The sequence below is a fragment of the Dysidea avara genome, chromosome 4, assembly GCF_963678975.1.
Source record: "Dysidea avara chromosome 4, odDysAvar1.4, whole genome shotgun sequence".
Lineage (NCBI taxonomy): Eukaryota > Metazoa > Porifera > Demospongiae > Dictyoceratida > Dysideidae > Dysidea > Dysidea avara.
Genome location: NC_089275.1, coordinates 46,715,531 through 46,731,629, shown reverse-complemented (window position 1 = coordinate 46,731,629; position 16,099 = coordinate 46,715,531). Strand labels below are relative to the sequence as shown.

Here is a 16,099-nt window from a genome sequence, read left to right as displayed (position 1 = left end):
AGAGAGGTGGTGCAATGTTTCATTAGCACATTCCAGATGGGCCCATTTGCATGGTGTACCATTTGTTTCAAAATTATGCTTATTTGGATGAGTCAATTTTCTGCAAAAATCAACCCATTCGCTTGGTGTGCCACTTGTTTCAAAATCATGATACTTATTTTGATGGGTCGATTATTTGCAAAAACTAACACATTTGCTTGGTGTGCTGTTTGTTTCAAAATTATATCTCGTTTGATGGGTCCATTGCAAAAATCGACTCGGTTTTTTATAACACGCATAAAAACTGACTTGGTTTTTGTAAATAACTTGCAAAAATCGACTCGGTTTTTGTGACACGCAAAAAAAAAAGATTCGGTATTATAAAACCACGCAAAAAAATCAACTCGGTATTTGTAGCTGACATGCAAAAATTTCAATAGCTGCCTCCTCGCCATGGTACACTGGTTTCAGTTGATAAAACGTTAAAAGTCAGTCAAGGAGAGTCAAAGATGGCAAGTGAAGAAGAAAACGAGGTAGCACAACTGAAAGAAGATGTAGAACAATGTGAGGTACGCGTATGGTAGATTGCTAACTTCACCTTGAGCTTCACGCCTGGAGTTTAGTGCTAGCTAAGGGCCTATAAGCAAATACTTGTTAGAATCAAGGACGCTCTCTTCTAGCCTTTTCATTGCATTTAGGAGGGTTAGGACTTATCAATCCTCTGTTGGTTAGTGATGTCCAATTCAAAACTTCAGTTGCTGTCACTAATCCTCTTGTCTCCCTACTGATTTCCTGTAACAGTTGCTACACCCATGAGGTTATGGACTCACAACACTCTGCAAAGGCTAAGCTGTGCTCACTTAACCATCAGCAGCAGCTTGACCTCTACATAAATTTCAAGAATCTGCACTTTCAGCCTTAAGCCGCTCAATTGACATTGCCCGTGAGCCTGGTGCCTCCACTTGGTTGTCTGCTTTGCCTCTGAGAGACCATCAATTTCATCTACATAAGGGTGATTTTCATGATTCCCTCTGCTTGCGATATGGCTGAATGCCAGCTCTACTACCAGCTTCCTGTGTGTGTGGTGTCTCCTTTACTGTTGAGCATGCCTTAAGTTGTCCTCAGGGAGGATTCTTATTTCTCTGTCATAATGAAATCCATGATTCTATTGCTCATTTGCTAAAGGGGATTTGTCGTGATGTTTGTGTTGAGCCGGGCCTTCAGCCTTTGACTGGTGAGAACCTTTCTTATCGTAGTGCTGTTGTAGATGATGGTGCTCGCTTGGATATAGCTGCTCATGGTTTTTGGGGTATTTCACACCAGCATGCCTACTTTATGTACGTTTGTTCAATCCCTATGCCCCATCTTATCAATCAGTACCAGTGTTGACTTGTTATCACCGTAATGAACAGCAGAAGAGAAGGGCTTATGACCAGCGGGTGTGTGATGTGGAGATGGGATGTTTCTCACCACGTGTCTTTTCAGCTGCTGGTGGCTGTGGACCAACTGTTGATGTTGTCCTTAAGAGGTTGGATTCTTGCATTGCCACCCGCCAGGGAAAGCCCTACAGTTACATGCTTTGCTGGCTTCGATGCCATATTGGTTTTTCTTTGATGCGCTTAGCTGTTTTTGCATGGTTGCTTTGCCTGGACACCTCCCTGACCCCTTGATGATTGACCTGGCTGTGCACGAGGGGCATCTCCAGCCTTAGTTTGGACATTAACATAGCATATTGATCATAAACAATAAAAAATAAATAAAGTACTTGTTAGCTAGCTATAAAAAAATAATAAAAATTCCATAGCCTTAATGTTGCGGGAAAAAATAAATTCTTGAAAGATTCAATTCTTGATTGCATATGCATGTAGCTAATACACTTGTCAATTTCATGCCTCACCCCTCCCCCCCATCTCAGGGATGGTGGGGGAATACAGGGGATTTGACAAATCATGGTGTCAAATTCCCCACTACTGGGGAAAAAATCGGCTGTCAAATCCCCACTCCCTAGTAGGGGATTTGACAACACCTCAAGAATGACTAAGCGCATATTTCATGCATGCGACTAGTAATTAACCTTGTAAACACCTGTGGCTAGTAAAATGCGATTTTATTGTTTAGAAATGCAACTACTGAAAATCGGTCAGAGAATTGGACAACTGTCAATTGCTCCAAGGGTGGGGACAAGAAGCGATGTCAAATCCCTACTTGGGGTGTGAAGACGCCCAAGGGTGGGCATGAAATTGACAAGTGCATAAATGCACGGGATGAATTCTACTGCCCACCACGACTAGAGTATGGAGTAGCATAGAGCATAGGAAAGTGTGAGGGATGTCAGCAGTATCATAATTGTGGAGGACCAATTTCTACCTAGTTGGAGAGATGGCTAGTCAAGTTGACTTAAAAGTGTCTAGAAAAACTGAAGAAAATAAATCTGGCTGCTCTCCTTTGGACCGTTTCAACTTGATATGGATGTGACTGTGTACTGACATGGAGACCAAATGACAGAAGCATATTCAACAATCGGACGGACATAGCTATGTATGTTAGATAAGCTTAATTTGATATTTAAGTCTTGCAAACAATGATAGAGGTTCCTTTGAAGAAATTCTAACACTGGATTCCTATGGATACAAATACATGAAAATAGTAAGAAGAAAACATCCTGACCACCTGGCAGACTCCTGTAAGCGTTCGAGCGTTAATTGGATGGCTGCAGGTTCGGGGCTGCCCAGGTCCAGTCATGGATTTTATCTTCTTTCTCCTACTTTTCAAACATACTTAGTGAAGTTAATACAAACATCTTTAGTGGGACCATGTGTCCCACAGGCCTTTGTAAGCCTTCTGGTATACAGGCTCTGCCTTTACCAGGTACTGTAATCATAATAAAGATGAATGATACCATGCATTCTGGCTTAGGGATGGTACTGTATGTTAGAGACTACAACATTGAATGTGATCAGCAACTGGTAACCATGATAAAGACTTGTGATGCTGAGAAACATGATCATACTTCCTTTTGTGTGAACACATATTAAAATTGCTGGCCAGTTTATGTCAGCATGGTCAACGGGTGTCACTAATTGTTGTCCCATAACTTCAATTGGACTCAAGTGAAGGAATGGATACCTGGTCTCTCCTTTTACTCTTGATGCATGACCCGGCAAAAGTTCTTGTATTCCCTGCTGGTAGAAGGACTGAAGTCGTTAAATACTGAGGTATTTGTCCCTGGACTTTGCCACTCACATGCAGTCTCTTAATAAATGCGTAGCTAGTTGAGATCATCCAGTACGCAAGCCATCTGCAACAGACATGACAATACTGTAATATTGACATATAGCTAATAACCGTATCAGTTAAAATTTTGCTTAGGCCGATTAATTAACACACTGAACCTTAGAGGAGTGAAGCTAGCAAGCTATAAACCGTACCTCACAATGTTAAATCTTTTTTCGGTTCTAGCTTAGTACTACCTCGTCTTCTTCAATTGCCATCTTCGGCTCTCCTTGACTGACCTTTAATGTTTTATCAACTGAAACCAGAGTACCATGGCGAGAAGGCAGCTTTGAATTTTTTTGCATGTCAGCTACAAATACCGAGTCAATGTTTTTGCGTGGTTTTATAATTTTTTGCATGTCACAAAAAAACCGAGTCGATTTTTGCAAGTTATTTACAAAAACCGAGTCAGTTTTTATACATGTTATAAAAAAACCGAGTCGATTTTTGCAATCGACCCATCAAAAGAGGCATAATTTTGAAACAAACGGCACACCAAACGAATGTGTTGGTTTTTGCAAAAATTGACCCATCAAAATAGGCATCATGATTTTGAAACAAATGGCACACCAAGCAAATGGGTTGGTTTTTGTAGAAAATCGACCCATCAAAATAGGCATAATTTTGAAACAAATACACCATACATTTGCCCGGACTCTCAATCATCTGATCCAAACAGAGGTGCCAGATTATGGTGTGTTTTGACAAGTAAAACAAAAAAAAAATGGCATCTACCACTACATGGGGTCAAATATAATGTCATAGTAATTTTAGAAAGAAAAATCCAACTGTTTGAGCTTTGTGGAACGATTTGAGTTTGACCATTCCACAGAGAGAGTTGTCACTGTTGTGAATAGACACTATAAAGTTGCCACACACTTGTCACAGCAAAAAATACCACATTTCCGGCGGTTATATCGGTACAGGAAATGTCCAGGAAATTTTCTGTTTGAATTTCTGACACATTTCCTGTACTTGTACATATCACCTTTCCAAGTGATTTCCAGTTTTGCAGGAAATGCCACTTTCAAAAATGTCAAGGAATATTTTGTTCATATTTCTGGCACATTTCCTGCACTAATACATGCCACCTTTCCAGGCAATTTCCGCTCATGCAGGAAATGTCACATTTCCTGGAACTGGAAATGTCAAGGAAATTTTTTGGTTTACATTTCTGACACATTTCCTGTACTTCTACATATCACTCTTCCATCTAATTTCCAGTTGTGCAGGAAATTCCACAACCATATTTTGTCAAGGAGTTCTTTGTTCACATTTCTGGAACATTTCCTGTACTAGTACATACCACCTGTCCAGGTGATTTCCAGTTATGCGGAAATTTCAAGGTATTTTGTTTACATTTCTGGTGCATTTTCTGTATTAGTACATATCACCTGTTACGGTAGTTTGCAGTTAGGCATGTAATATAAGTTTGACACGTGCCACTTTTACTGTCATTGATTTGAAGTTACTATGGAATTTTAAATTGATATGGTTACACTTCAGCTCAAATTACTGTAGAATTTTGCAATAATTTTATTTTCAGTTTGTACTATGCAGTTTAACTGGTAGCTAAAGATAGAATTATTACATGAATATATCTGCATCCACTGAAAATTCTATCGCACACTTCACAGTTTTTGTTGTCTTGCAGAATATAGAAATTAACCCATGCACCAAACTTTAATCTCGTGATCAATATACCTATATATGTAATAACAAATTGTTACAGCTCAAAAAATGCTACATGCTGTTTGATATAATAGGTTTGCCACAATTTGTAAGTGCTAGTAATGGTTAAACAAACAAATGGGTGGCTTTCCAGACACTCTTTATTGAGCCCCATTGGTAACCATGGCACAAAACAGAAAACAAGCAACCTTTGCATAATTACGTCACTTTGTATTATGAATTACACAGGATCACCATAAAATTAAATAATATTATAGGCTGTTATGTGTCATCTCACAATAAGCAAAAAATCATTTTATCGATGAGCTGGAACAATTTTCTATACACAGCGATCTGGGAAACTCATCTCCCATACATTTTCTACAGTACCTGTTGGAACTTCAGCACACTCATTTCTACTCTTACCAGAGGAGTACCACTATAACCAGGTCAACACATAATCATGTATACGAAACCAATGAAGCTACCATCCAGTAGCCACTACTGCTACTGGATCATAACAGTAGTGGCTAGGATCCATTGTGCCACTACAACTACAATAAAATTTCTGGGATAAATTTATAAAATTCTCACCAGCATACGTATATGTAGCTAACTCAACTCAGATATTTTACTATCAGCAGCCACAAACTATAGGGTGGTCCGTTGAGAGACTATTGACAATGAGTCAATGAAGGGGACTGAACACCATTAGGAGCTATATTGGCTACAAGAAGTATATGTCTATTTAAGGTAGTATTCCCACACACTTTATCGTAGAAAAACGACTCTACATAATGTATGAGTTTGACACCACATCAAATGGGGGCGACATTGTGATGTGTGCTTTTGCTTTACATCTGATGCATAATTACTTACATAGAATGCACTTAAAAGATTTTGGTGTAGCTATTTGTCAATTTCCAGTTTGACTCAGTGGGAATTGCACATGCTGTGTAGCCAAAGCTGATAATACATGCAAAATTCTGTATCGAATTCAGGGGCAGACCCAGGGGGGTTTCAAAGGGTTCCATGGAACCCCCCTTTTGAAAGAAGAGCCTCTCTTACTCGAGATACTCTAATAGAGAAGTCACAGTAGTCTTTTGAGGAGCAGTGTAGCAAGCTATATGTATACAGTTATAAATAAGGAAATGTAGTTGGTGAAGGCATCTATGGTGAGGGGCAGCTATTGTCAGCAGGTAATGACCTTTACTTACAGCTAGACTGAAGTTGCAATTTAAAGTGGAACCCCCCTTTTAAAAGTCTGGATCCTCCCCTGTAATTATATAATCAACTCCTTCATGTATTACAGTAGCTACTACGTGTTTCAGCATGTCTCGCGCACTGAGCCAGATTTCCAGTTGGTCACAGCACTAATCACCTGTGGGCACTGAAACCATCTCTGCCTCTGGATCCAGATTGCACTACTTGTCCTGAACAATTAAATTGATCAAATCTGATAAGTGTGAACCAAAGTGTAACCAAACAAGACTACCAAGCAGGGCTGGCTCTGGCAAAATAGGGGTGGGTGGGCCATCACAGTTGAGGGCATAGCAATTGTAACATATTTTCAAGGGGGTCTGGGGGCAGGCCCCCCCCTCCACTAGAAAAATTTTTAAAATCATCACTCAAGCCTGAGATGCAGCAATCTGAAAGCATTTTTAACGTAATTTAGTTGGGTGCTGACAGTCGCATGCTGCTCAACAGAATCTTTGAAGTAAGTCTGAGTGTACTGAAGGGCTGAAATAATATCAAGTAGCAAACTCTTAGGTGCAATTGTATGGCTTCTCGTACGTTAGTCTGTGCACTAGTAAAACCATAGATTATAGTCCTCTATATAATCTATGGTATAGCTACGTATAATATTTAGCTAGCTGTACATAATATGAGGGAAAATACTCTCTTTCTCTTCTAGAGTAAAAGGTTGGGTGGGTCGCAAAGAGCAAGAATTTTAACCGATCGATTTTAACCTACGCGCGCAACTTAATAGTTTTTTCTGACAAAAGTTGAGGCGTTTGTTATGCTGCGCGGGAACATTAAAAATGGCGACGTTGGCAGGTGCTGGCAGAAAGTTTGAGAGAATCGAAGCGTTCTTCTGTGACATAGAGAAAGAGAAGACTCCGCAAGCAAGTAGTGAAATAAAAGAATGCCAGTGAAGCGGCCGTCTCTACTCGAGGGGTTCTGGACTCAAGTCACTACTCGCACATCACCCGCCTACCTTAATAGCTATAATTCCATATGGGTATGTGAAAAGGAATGGTATTATTGCCACTGCTTCTAATGTGAGGAAACAAACAACTCTTCTTACTACAACTCGGGTGCAGGAAAACAAGGTAGGCATCATTTAGAGTCGCCTAGTCCAGTACACAAATATTTATTATATCCAGGTTATCAAAATCGCACTCATCAATAGAGTAGTATGTCTGGAGATTAATATAGTGTTACTCGTCAGCAGAATGTATCACCAGATATATTAAGAGAATGGTAGCTTTGCCAAGATGGTGAACATCATTAAGACTATAGCACCTGTTGAAAAAGTCCATCGGACCTCAGGATGCCAACCTACAATTGAGTTTGAGCTGTTACTGAATGTCGTTGATGTGTCACCTGGTCTGTAGGTGAGGTTCTCTTTTGTGATTACAAGTCTTATTTGTAATTATGTGTTTATTTGTTTGTAGTATGTGTTTATTCTGTGGTGTATCATTAAACAAGGCCACAAACAGACATCCTGTTCAAAATATGTGTAACCTTATATCCTACATTGCTCATATCTTGCCTACAGTAATTGTGCTAAGTAGTACCTTGAGTAGTATGTATGCATTCCCAGGTGCATTTGGATTGAACATAATACCACACAGTACTTTACCATTATTTGTAACTTGATTGTAGAAAGCGGATCCAAATTATACACCAGGGAAAATTGAACGACCACCTCTAGTGGGTAGCTACACTATCAAACTATCCAGCGATTTTGATGCTCAAAACTGGTTTCTTGAGGTTATGTTTTCTGGGTGCCCTGTCAGGCTCTAGTCACATTTTCTGGCTTTGACACGAGGACCTCGCTTCATGAGAATCAGTGGTGGTGGCCTTCAACAGCCAGCCAAAGATTTTGGTATTGATTCTGCTGTATTTCAGCCACTTAAGGAGCTAGTTTTCAAGAATAGCTACCAACCTGCTACTAATAGGCCTAATGTATTTAGTGGAGTGGACTCACACTAAGTTAGAAACAGCTTCTTAACAATTATCCAGGAATTTCCTAGTTCTTGTACCACTGTAGACTCTAATGTCAAGCTAAAACTACTGAAGCTGCTCTTCCTACAAAGTCACAAATATCGCACGTGCACTAATTTATTAGAATATTTACAAGACATTATAATAGTGCATAAATAGTTAGATATAGGCTACACATAGCCTTTTCTACACAGTCTATATAGTGACAACATATTTTTAGATGTACACTATCTTAGCGGGCAGCATTACGCAGATAGCGCAATACTAACAACTTCACTAAGTATTTACTTCTGGTCATTCACAGTAGCCTATCCACTAGTACTAAGCAGTAAAGCAGCAAAGGAATTAATCCTACGCAACTACAATAGCCTCCGCCACTGCTAGTATGCACAAGTACACATGTTTTGTAAACATTCTATTAATTTAGTGCATTCGCGAACTCTGTAACTTTGTAGGAAGAGCAGCTTCAACAGTTTTAGCTTGATAATGGTGTTTCCAGTGGTACAGGAGCTAGATAATGCCTGGATAACTGTTAAGAAGCTGTTTAGTTCAGTGCATGAGTCCAGTCTGCGAGTCCAGTCTGCGAAATACATTAGGTCCTACTATTAATGTGTTTTCTATGCATAGTATTAATGTATTCAGTTTTTCATATTTGTTGGCCCTGACCACAAACATTTTTCGTATGGTTACACTGGATCTGTTTTCAGTAATCTTGCATCGTTCAACTTTCTTAAATGTCCAAGAAAAATAGTTATATTGTAGTGTAGGTTACATTTTTATTGTTAATGTGTATTATATCGTGCATTCATTTACATTATACAATTTGCAGAAACTTCAATAAAGTGGAGCAGCTGTAATATGCCGAACTTAAGGGCAAGGTGGAGTAGCTATCAATCAAGAAGATATTAAGTGACATCGATACACCAAGAGAGCAGAGAGACATCTAGCAAGGAGTGACACAATGAGCTAATGAAAGTTAAAACTCAAGCTTAAGGAGTAAACATGCTGATATGATGATAAAGATGGTAGTCAATTAAACAGGTTCAGCCCAGGTGATCACACTTTGTCCCAAGCAAAAGAAATTTCGTGATGGGTCACAAAATCTGATATATGGTACTGTACTACGTGACTAACTTGTAGCTATACTATACCCTTGTAACTGTGTGCATGTATATAATGTAATATCATGTAGATGTTATTGTTTACAGTTTTTACCACATGTATAAGTTTCATTGATACTGTACAAGAAATGTATTTGAAATTTCATTAATACTGTATAGAAGAAATCTGTTGGAAATGTCATAGATATTGTATAAGGGAAATCTGTGGGAAATTTCATAGATATTGTATAGGGGAAATCTATAGGAAATTTCATAGATATTGTATAGAGGAAATCTACAGGAAATTTCATAGATATTGTATAGGGGAAATCTATAGGAAATTCCATAGATATTGTATAGAGGAAATGTATTGGAAATTTCATAAATACCTTATAGAAGAAATCTGTAGGAAATTTCATATGTCCAGTGCAGGAAATCTGCAGGAAATTGTGCCCTATCATGTAGTAGGAAATGTACAGGAAATTTGCAAATTTCCTGTACATTTCCATCTCCCGGATATGTGCTGGAAATGTCACCTGTCCTGTAAATTTCCTGCACATATCCTGCCACAGGAAATGCCACATTTTTTCCTGTGTGTAATGCAGCCTGTGGTTCTTGTTTTACTAATTTCGAGATTGGTGTAGCCTGTAGACACTTAAGCAGGTGTACAATAATAGCACAGCTGACCACATCTCCCATGGTAACCTGCATTTGTTCTTTTGCTTACGGCCACCAGCCAACTCCACTACTTCATCTGTGACTGCAGAGTCTGAGGGATAAATGGGACAGACATACACACACACTCCAGGCAACTGTGCAGTACTCTACATGAATGGTTTAGTGTCTCCTACTCGAGAGATGCTATAATGCTGAGCAGCACTGATGTTTACTATTCCTCATGCAGACTATATAACCCAACACCAGTCTTCATTTTTAATCACAATGGCACAACGCTTGAAGTCCACTTATTCTCCAATGGCAACCTATAGCTTCATTCATCCTGCAGTCAGCATAATGCATAGTACAAACCTCCTTACACCACACTTTGAGCAGATTCTTTGAAGCATTTATAGAGCTAGCTAGTACAGACAATGAATCCACCTTCTAATTACTACAGGTGTAGATCCAACATCAGTTACATATTAATTGTGTCCCTACTGAGGTGTAGCTACAGTGTAGGCAGGTGAGGCAGCCGCCTCACTAGGTATTTGCATCTGAAGTCACTGAACTGGGAGTTATGTTGGACCATTAGATGCATTGAAAGCATCCATTAACAGGGTTTGTATGCTATTTAGTTCAACTTATAGTGTACATGGTAAGAGTCCATCCAGTGCAGCTCCAAGTGGATAGCTACTGAGGTTTACGTTTCAGAAACTGGTCAAGCAAGATCGATATACTCTAGTGGAGCAGTCACCCTAATACAGAACACTCACCTTGATACAACATGCAGTCAAGCAAATTTTTAATACAATACTTTGATAGAATTTAACAACTTAAATTGCTCTCACAGTCAATCTCAGATGGTCTAGCTTTACCAGGGGAGCATAACCTGACCCCCTGTTACCAGTGCTTATAATTTTACTACTTGAGTTAAGGAGTGAGTAACATGCACAGGAGAACTCCTGCTCGCCTCATTTCATCATTACAGTCACCATATGCATTTTAGCTGTATTTTTTTTTCACATCTTATTCTATTTATTAGAACTAAGCTGAATTGCAAGGTCACAACTGTTTATATTGGGTATGTAGAACTAGATCTAACCATTCCTAGCAGGTCCACTCCAGAGCGGTTCAACATGGTTCAGTTTGATACAAGCAGTTCGACATAGTTCAGTGCGATGCGGTAAACATTTACACCAACCTGGAAATCGTTTTGATTTGAGGACATTCTTTGCAGTGGGTGTGCAGGGAATATCCCAGAGGTTTTATGGTTCCTATGGCTTGGAGAGAAAGGCAGTTGCCTTTCTTTGGCATGCGGAAATTCTTGTGGCTTCGGAGAATGTTAGAATCCCCAAGCATTCCTACCTCCAAGCCTTTGTAGTAAAACATGCTGTATACATCATGTAAAAATTGTTGAAAAGGGGCCTATTTGAGAATTAATAGGAGAATCCATGGAACCCTGCACACCTACCAAAACAACCACCATCTGTTGACGGTGGCAACCCGCTCACAACAGGGTAAGACCTGCTGACTGGGTTAAACTGACAAGCAACATTAAACCATCATTATCAAGTTGCATTTCGATGTCCTGTGTTTTTTGCTCACTGTATAAACCCACAATCAATCTTTTAGTATGCTTGTGTTGTTGCGTGTACATTTGGACTATTAGCACAGCAATGCCTTGTCGTTATTCTTACGTTGTTTCCTGTGTCCACTATTGATATTCACAAAGCCCAATATAATACACTCGTGAAGCATGCCAGCAGTTTCCCACATATGTAGGTGTGGCACATATTAGTTATACCACAGGCACTCGTGCTTTGCCTGATATATACGCACTTGCCCTAGGGTCTGCGGGCCTTGGACAAATACGTATACACCAGGTAAAGCACTCATGACCATGGTATAACTATTACTTATAGCACATAAACTAATTTCTTGACAATAATGTACCTGAAAACATTATTATGTAAAACATGCAAAATTATATATACCTTATGTATTTTCCAGAAGGATAAGAATGTCAAGTTGACTCCAATGATTAACAGAATAACAATAGGCAATATTAGCGTGTACAATGCCAAATCTTTTGTTGGAAACACTATAACTGGAGGAAATCTTGCAAGTCTGAATTCTGACATAGATAAAACTATTGTTGGTAGAACACTACTGAATATTAAAGCTCCAAAAATTTCCAGTGCACATATTTTCAGTTTTCGTGTCTCACCAGCAAAAAGTCGTGCTGACCAAAATGGAAATGTTAATCCCATAAACAAGTGAAAAACATAGAAAATCCAAGTAATAGCCATAAACAGGAAGCAAAATTGGGTAACAAATCCTGTAATGAAACATCATAAAATTCAGTGAAATTGAAATTGTGTAAGTATATTAATAGCTATGTAATGGATTTCATGATTTGCTATATGTGACTGGATCTAGGAAAACCGGTCTTATTGCCTGTGTCTGTAGATTTGATTTTTCACCAAGTAAACAAAGCTTCATGAATAAACTATGGTACATGGTATACCTATACTATACTGTACCATGTATATAGGTGTATATGTTACCATGTGGCTGTACAGCTCCGTGGTGTCGAATAAAGACCTGTGCTGTAAATTTCCTTTCATTTAAGCCAGTTTTGATACCTGAATGGCCCATAATGTGGCCTAATTCATCCCTACGGCTTCCTCTTCAATTTTTTTGAACAGCCCCTAGCCCTCCTACTTGGCCCAAACCCATTTGGAACTTGCCTGATACAGGTTTACAACTATCTAAAATGGTAGGAAACTTAACTGTTAGCTACTTGTACAGTGGATGCTCTGGAAGGTAAGAAATTGGTATAAAACATGTGAAAATTTGGTACAAATAGCTTTAATCATTGGCGAGCTATAACACACCAAATACTCAAAACTGGCATTTCTCGATACTTTTAAATAGGCAATAAGCTTGGTTTTCCCAAACTGGGTCACATATAGGCCACTATTATAGACTTTATCCATTTATAGTGTCATTCAGGACCATAACTAGGGGGATTCAAGGGATTTGAACAAGTGGGTTTGCAAATTTCAGAACAGCATTAACAAACTGGGCATGCTCATTAATTTTGTAGAAAATAAAGGTGCACTTTTTAGTATTCATAATCATAATTATAAATATATTTTGCTATAAGGTCTCAGCTAATATGTCACCTGTGATTGAACCCTTTTAACTTCTTGGTTTACACAGTATCTTGTTTACAGAGTACACTTCACTACAGCCTAAGGTTACAACCACAGCTTTACATATTAGTGCAGCAACAATAAAAATTCATATTCGGAACTTGATTGCATGCCACTGAAGTTATACAAGTTTTTATTGAGCAGAGGGATACTGAGTATACTGACATGAATAAAATGACAAACAGCCTGACTGAAGAAAAACGGAATAGCAAGGCGCAGAAGACAGACGCTTGTCAGATTCCCAAAAGGCACATGCCACTAGTGAGTTTGTTATTGTGGCGCAATATGGTGGCCATGCATGCATACAAAGTATCATTTAGCCCCTAGCCTTATGACGGTAGTCAGGCAGGCAGACAGGCAGGCAGGCAGGCAGGCAGGCAGGCAGGCGGCAGGCAGGCAGGCAGGCAGGCAGGCAGGCAGGCAGGCAGGCAGGCAGGCAGGCAGGCAGGCAGGACAGGCAAGCAGGCAGGCCTATATAATTTTTATATAGCCTGATTACACACATAGCTACCTTGTATCATTGACCTATGTCAGTATTTATTTCTTGTACTACCTAGCTAGCTAATTGCAATTGCAATTTACTAAAAGATAAAGGTAAGTAGGGATCGCCCAAAATAACGTGTGCTGCCAAAAATGTTGCATGCCTTTAAAAATCAGCTTAGAAACATCTTACACGATGAAAATCACCTTTACGGAATAATATTAGTCCATCTAACATCAAATGTAGCAATAAAAATGAGAAAACACAGGTGGCTGTATACAGAATTATGTTTAAAAAATCACAAAAACTTGATATTCTACTTGCCTTACTGCCTGTCTGACCACAGTCGCAAGCCTAAAGGCCAAACGAAGCAGTGCAAAGCCACCATTTTATGCCACAATAACAAGCTCACCAGTGGGATGTGCTTTTTGGGCTTCCAACAAGTGTAGGCCCTCTGCGCCTCGTCTTTTCTTTTATCTACACTATAATCTTTTACAGGATCATACATGTATAATACATCCAGTTCTTTAACTACTGTACCTAGCCAGTGAACGTGACAGATAGCTACCAATTAACATTAAAATACTTTGCTTAGTATAAGCTATTTAACAATCAGACAAGTAGCTTAGATAGTAACATGGAGTTAGCTACTACTGTAACTATAATGTTGTTACCTGGATTTAAATTGCTTGCACTTTAAAACACATCTTATTTTGATTGCCAAATATTGGAGTGCAGAAAAAGCTATAATAAGGTAAGAGATTATCCATAAATTTCAGCATTTTCATAAGCGTACAGAGAGTACTCTTTTTGTTTACCCCCTCCCTCCTACCCAAAAGTGTACTATAAAAATGTTGATGTGATAGCTATTGTATGATCAGTGTTAATTTTTATGGCTTTCTGTACCTGCTAAATCGTCTGACTTGCAGAACGTAGGCATTGAGAGAATGCTGATTGTTATCTATACAGGCCTTCATTTAGAAAATAACTCAAGGGGGGGCAAATACAGTTTATTAGAGTAAGGGGGGTGGTGATAGTGTAAACATCTGTGTGTGTACTGTACTTTTACATCCATGGCATCTAGGGGCAGGGAATGTTTGTATTTTAGACTCTTATAGATTGCTTCTGGTGCATTCTCAGGTACCTGAGAATGTGACATGCAACTCTAGTATTTTGGACTCTCTTAGATTGTTTCTGGTGGATTCTGAAATACTTGAGAATGATGTGCTGCTCCAGCTTGTAGATTGTTTCTAGTGCATTCACAGTTACCTGAGAATGTGACATGCAACTCCAGAAATATTTTGGATTTTAGACTCTCTTAGATTGTTTCTGGTGGATTCTGAGGTACTTGAGAACAACGTGCTTCTCCAGGAAATCTTTGCATTTTAGACTCTTGTAGATTGCTTCTGGCGCATTCTGAGGCACTCTGTTGATTAAATTTAAGGAGGGGGCCCGAGAATTTGTGAAGGGGGCAAGTGCCAACCGCTTAAATGAAACCCTGCTATATAGCCTTGTGTACACTACTTGGCTGCATAGTCGGCTCCTGAAGTAGCCATTTAAAGTCCAGCTGCAACACAGCTTTCACCACCTTAAAATTCTAGCCAAACACTAGCACTAAATTACTGTGGATTAATTACTTTATATCACAGCATAATTCATACACAAATACTGACTGTATTTATTCCGTCTATGTTTAGGTGTTGGAACTAATGGTCAAACATTTTACCTTGGCTCAAACAAAAACAGACCACAGCCCCCAATAATGAATAACATTAGAGTCATTTATAGATTTGAGATTCAGTTTGTCTCGTTATACGGAGTTTTTTAAAATAGTTGTTCCAATACTGAATAAAGACAGGGTTAGAATAGGTAGTATTGGAACACTATTTTTGCTGTGTATGATGCTAACATTTTTAAAAAGTGTACAGGTAAATTTACCCCCTACCCCCAGTGTACTCTCTGTACTCTTGTGAACATGCTGAAAACAATGGATGATCCCTAGGTTATGGTAGATGCATGAATGTTATATTACTATTTACACTGATGTACTCGTGCTGAGTTTCGTTTGCCAACAAATCAGTAACAACACACTGCATGATCATGATCTGGGCTTGGCTTGCTACTGACAATTTCAGTAGGGGTTTCCTGAAACCCCTTGAAATTCCCCTCAGCACGCCTCTGGTGTCACATTTCTTTTTCACTTCTACTGCAAAGGTGTCAAGCTTCAGTATCGTTTACAACAAATTTCAACTCATTCATAATTTTCCTTCCATTCTCAGTAAGTGAAAAATTTATGTATTGAAGACTATGAAATGGGCAGCTTAAAATGACAATTCAGGCAACTTTCCAATTATTAGTGTTAAGGGAGAGTGATGTAGTTTATTATTGCCTAATTGCATCCAGTACAGCCCTTTCTTTGGTGCAGTACATAGGAGCTGGGCATTGGAGTACCTGTAGCTCATAGATCTTGGAATAGTTGTGCTGTA

The 16,099-nt window shown here is 39.1% G+C and overlaps 1 protein-coding gene and 1 long non-coding RNA gene across 3 annotated transcripts in view; one reads left to right on the top strand and one right to left on the bottom strand.

Moving 5' to 3' along the window:
• LOC136254272 (uncharacterized) overlaps positions 1-16,099 on the bottom strand; it is an 83,130-nt gene that overhangs the window by 32,180 nt on the left and 34,851 nt on the right. For both annotated transcript variants that reach the window (XM_066046939.1, XM_066046938.1), the window contains exon 6: positions 11,909-12,252. In XM_066046939.1, the coding sequence (XP_065903011.1) occupies positions 11,909-12,252 (344 nt within the window). The remainder of the gene's footprint in view (positions 1-11,908; positions 12,253-16,099) is intronic.
• On the top strand, positions 6,813-9,424 carry LOC136254263 (uncharacterized). The gene is made up of 3 exons (XR_010700403.1): positions 6,813-7,256; positions 7,311-7,541; positions 8,984-9,424. It is a non-coding gene; the product is annotated as an uncharacterized lncRNA (long non-coding RNA).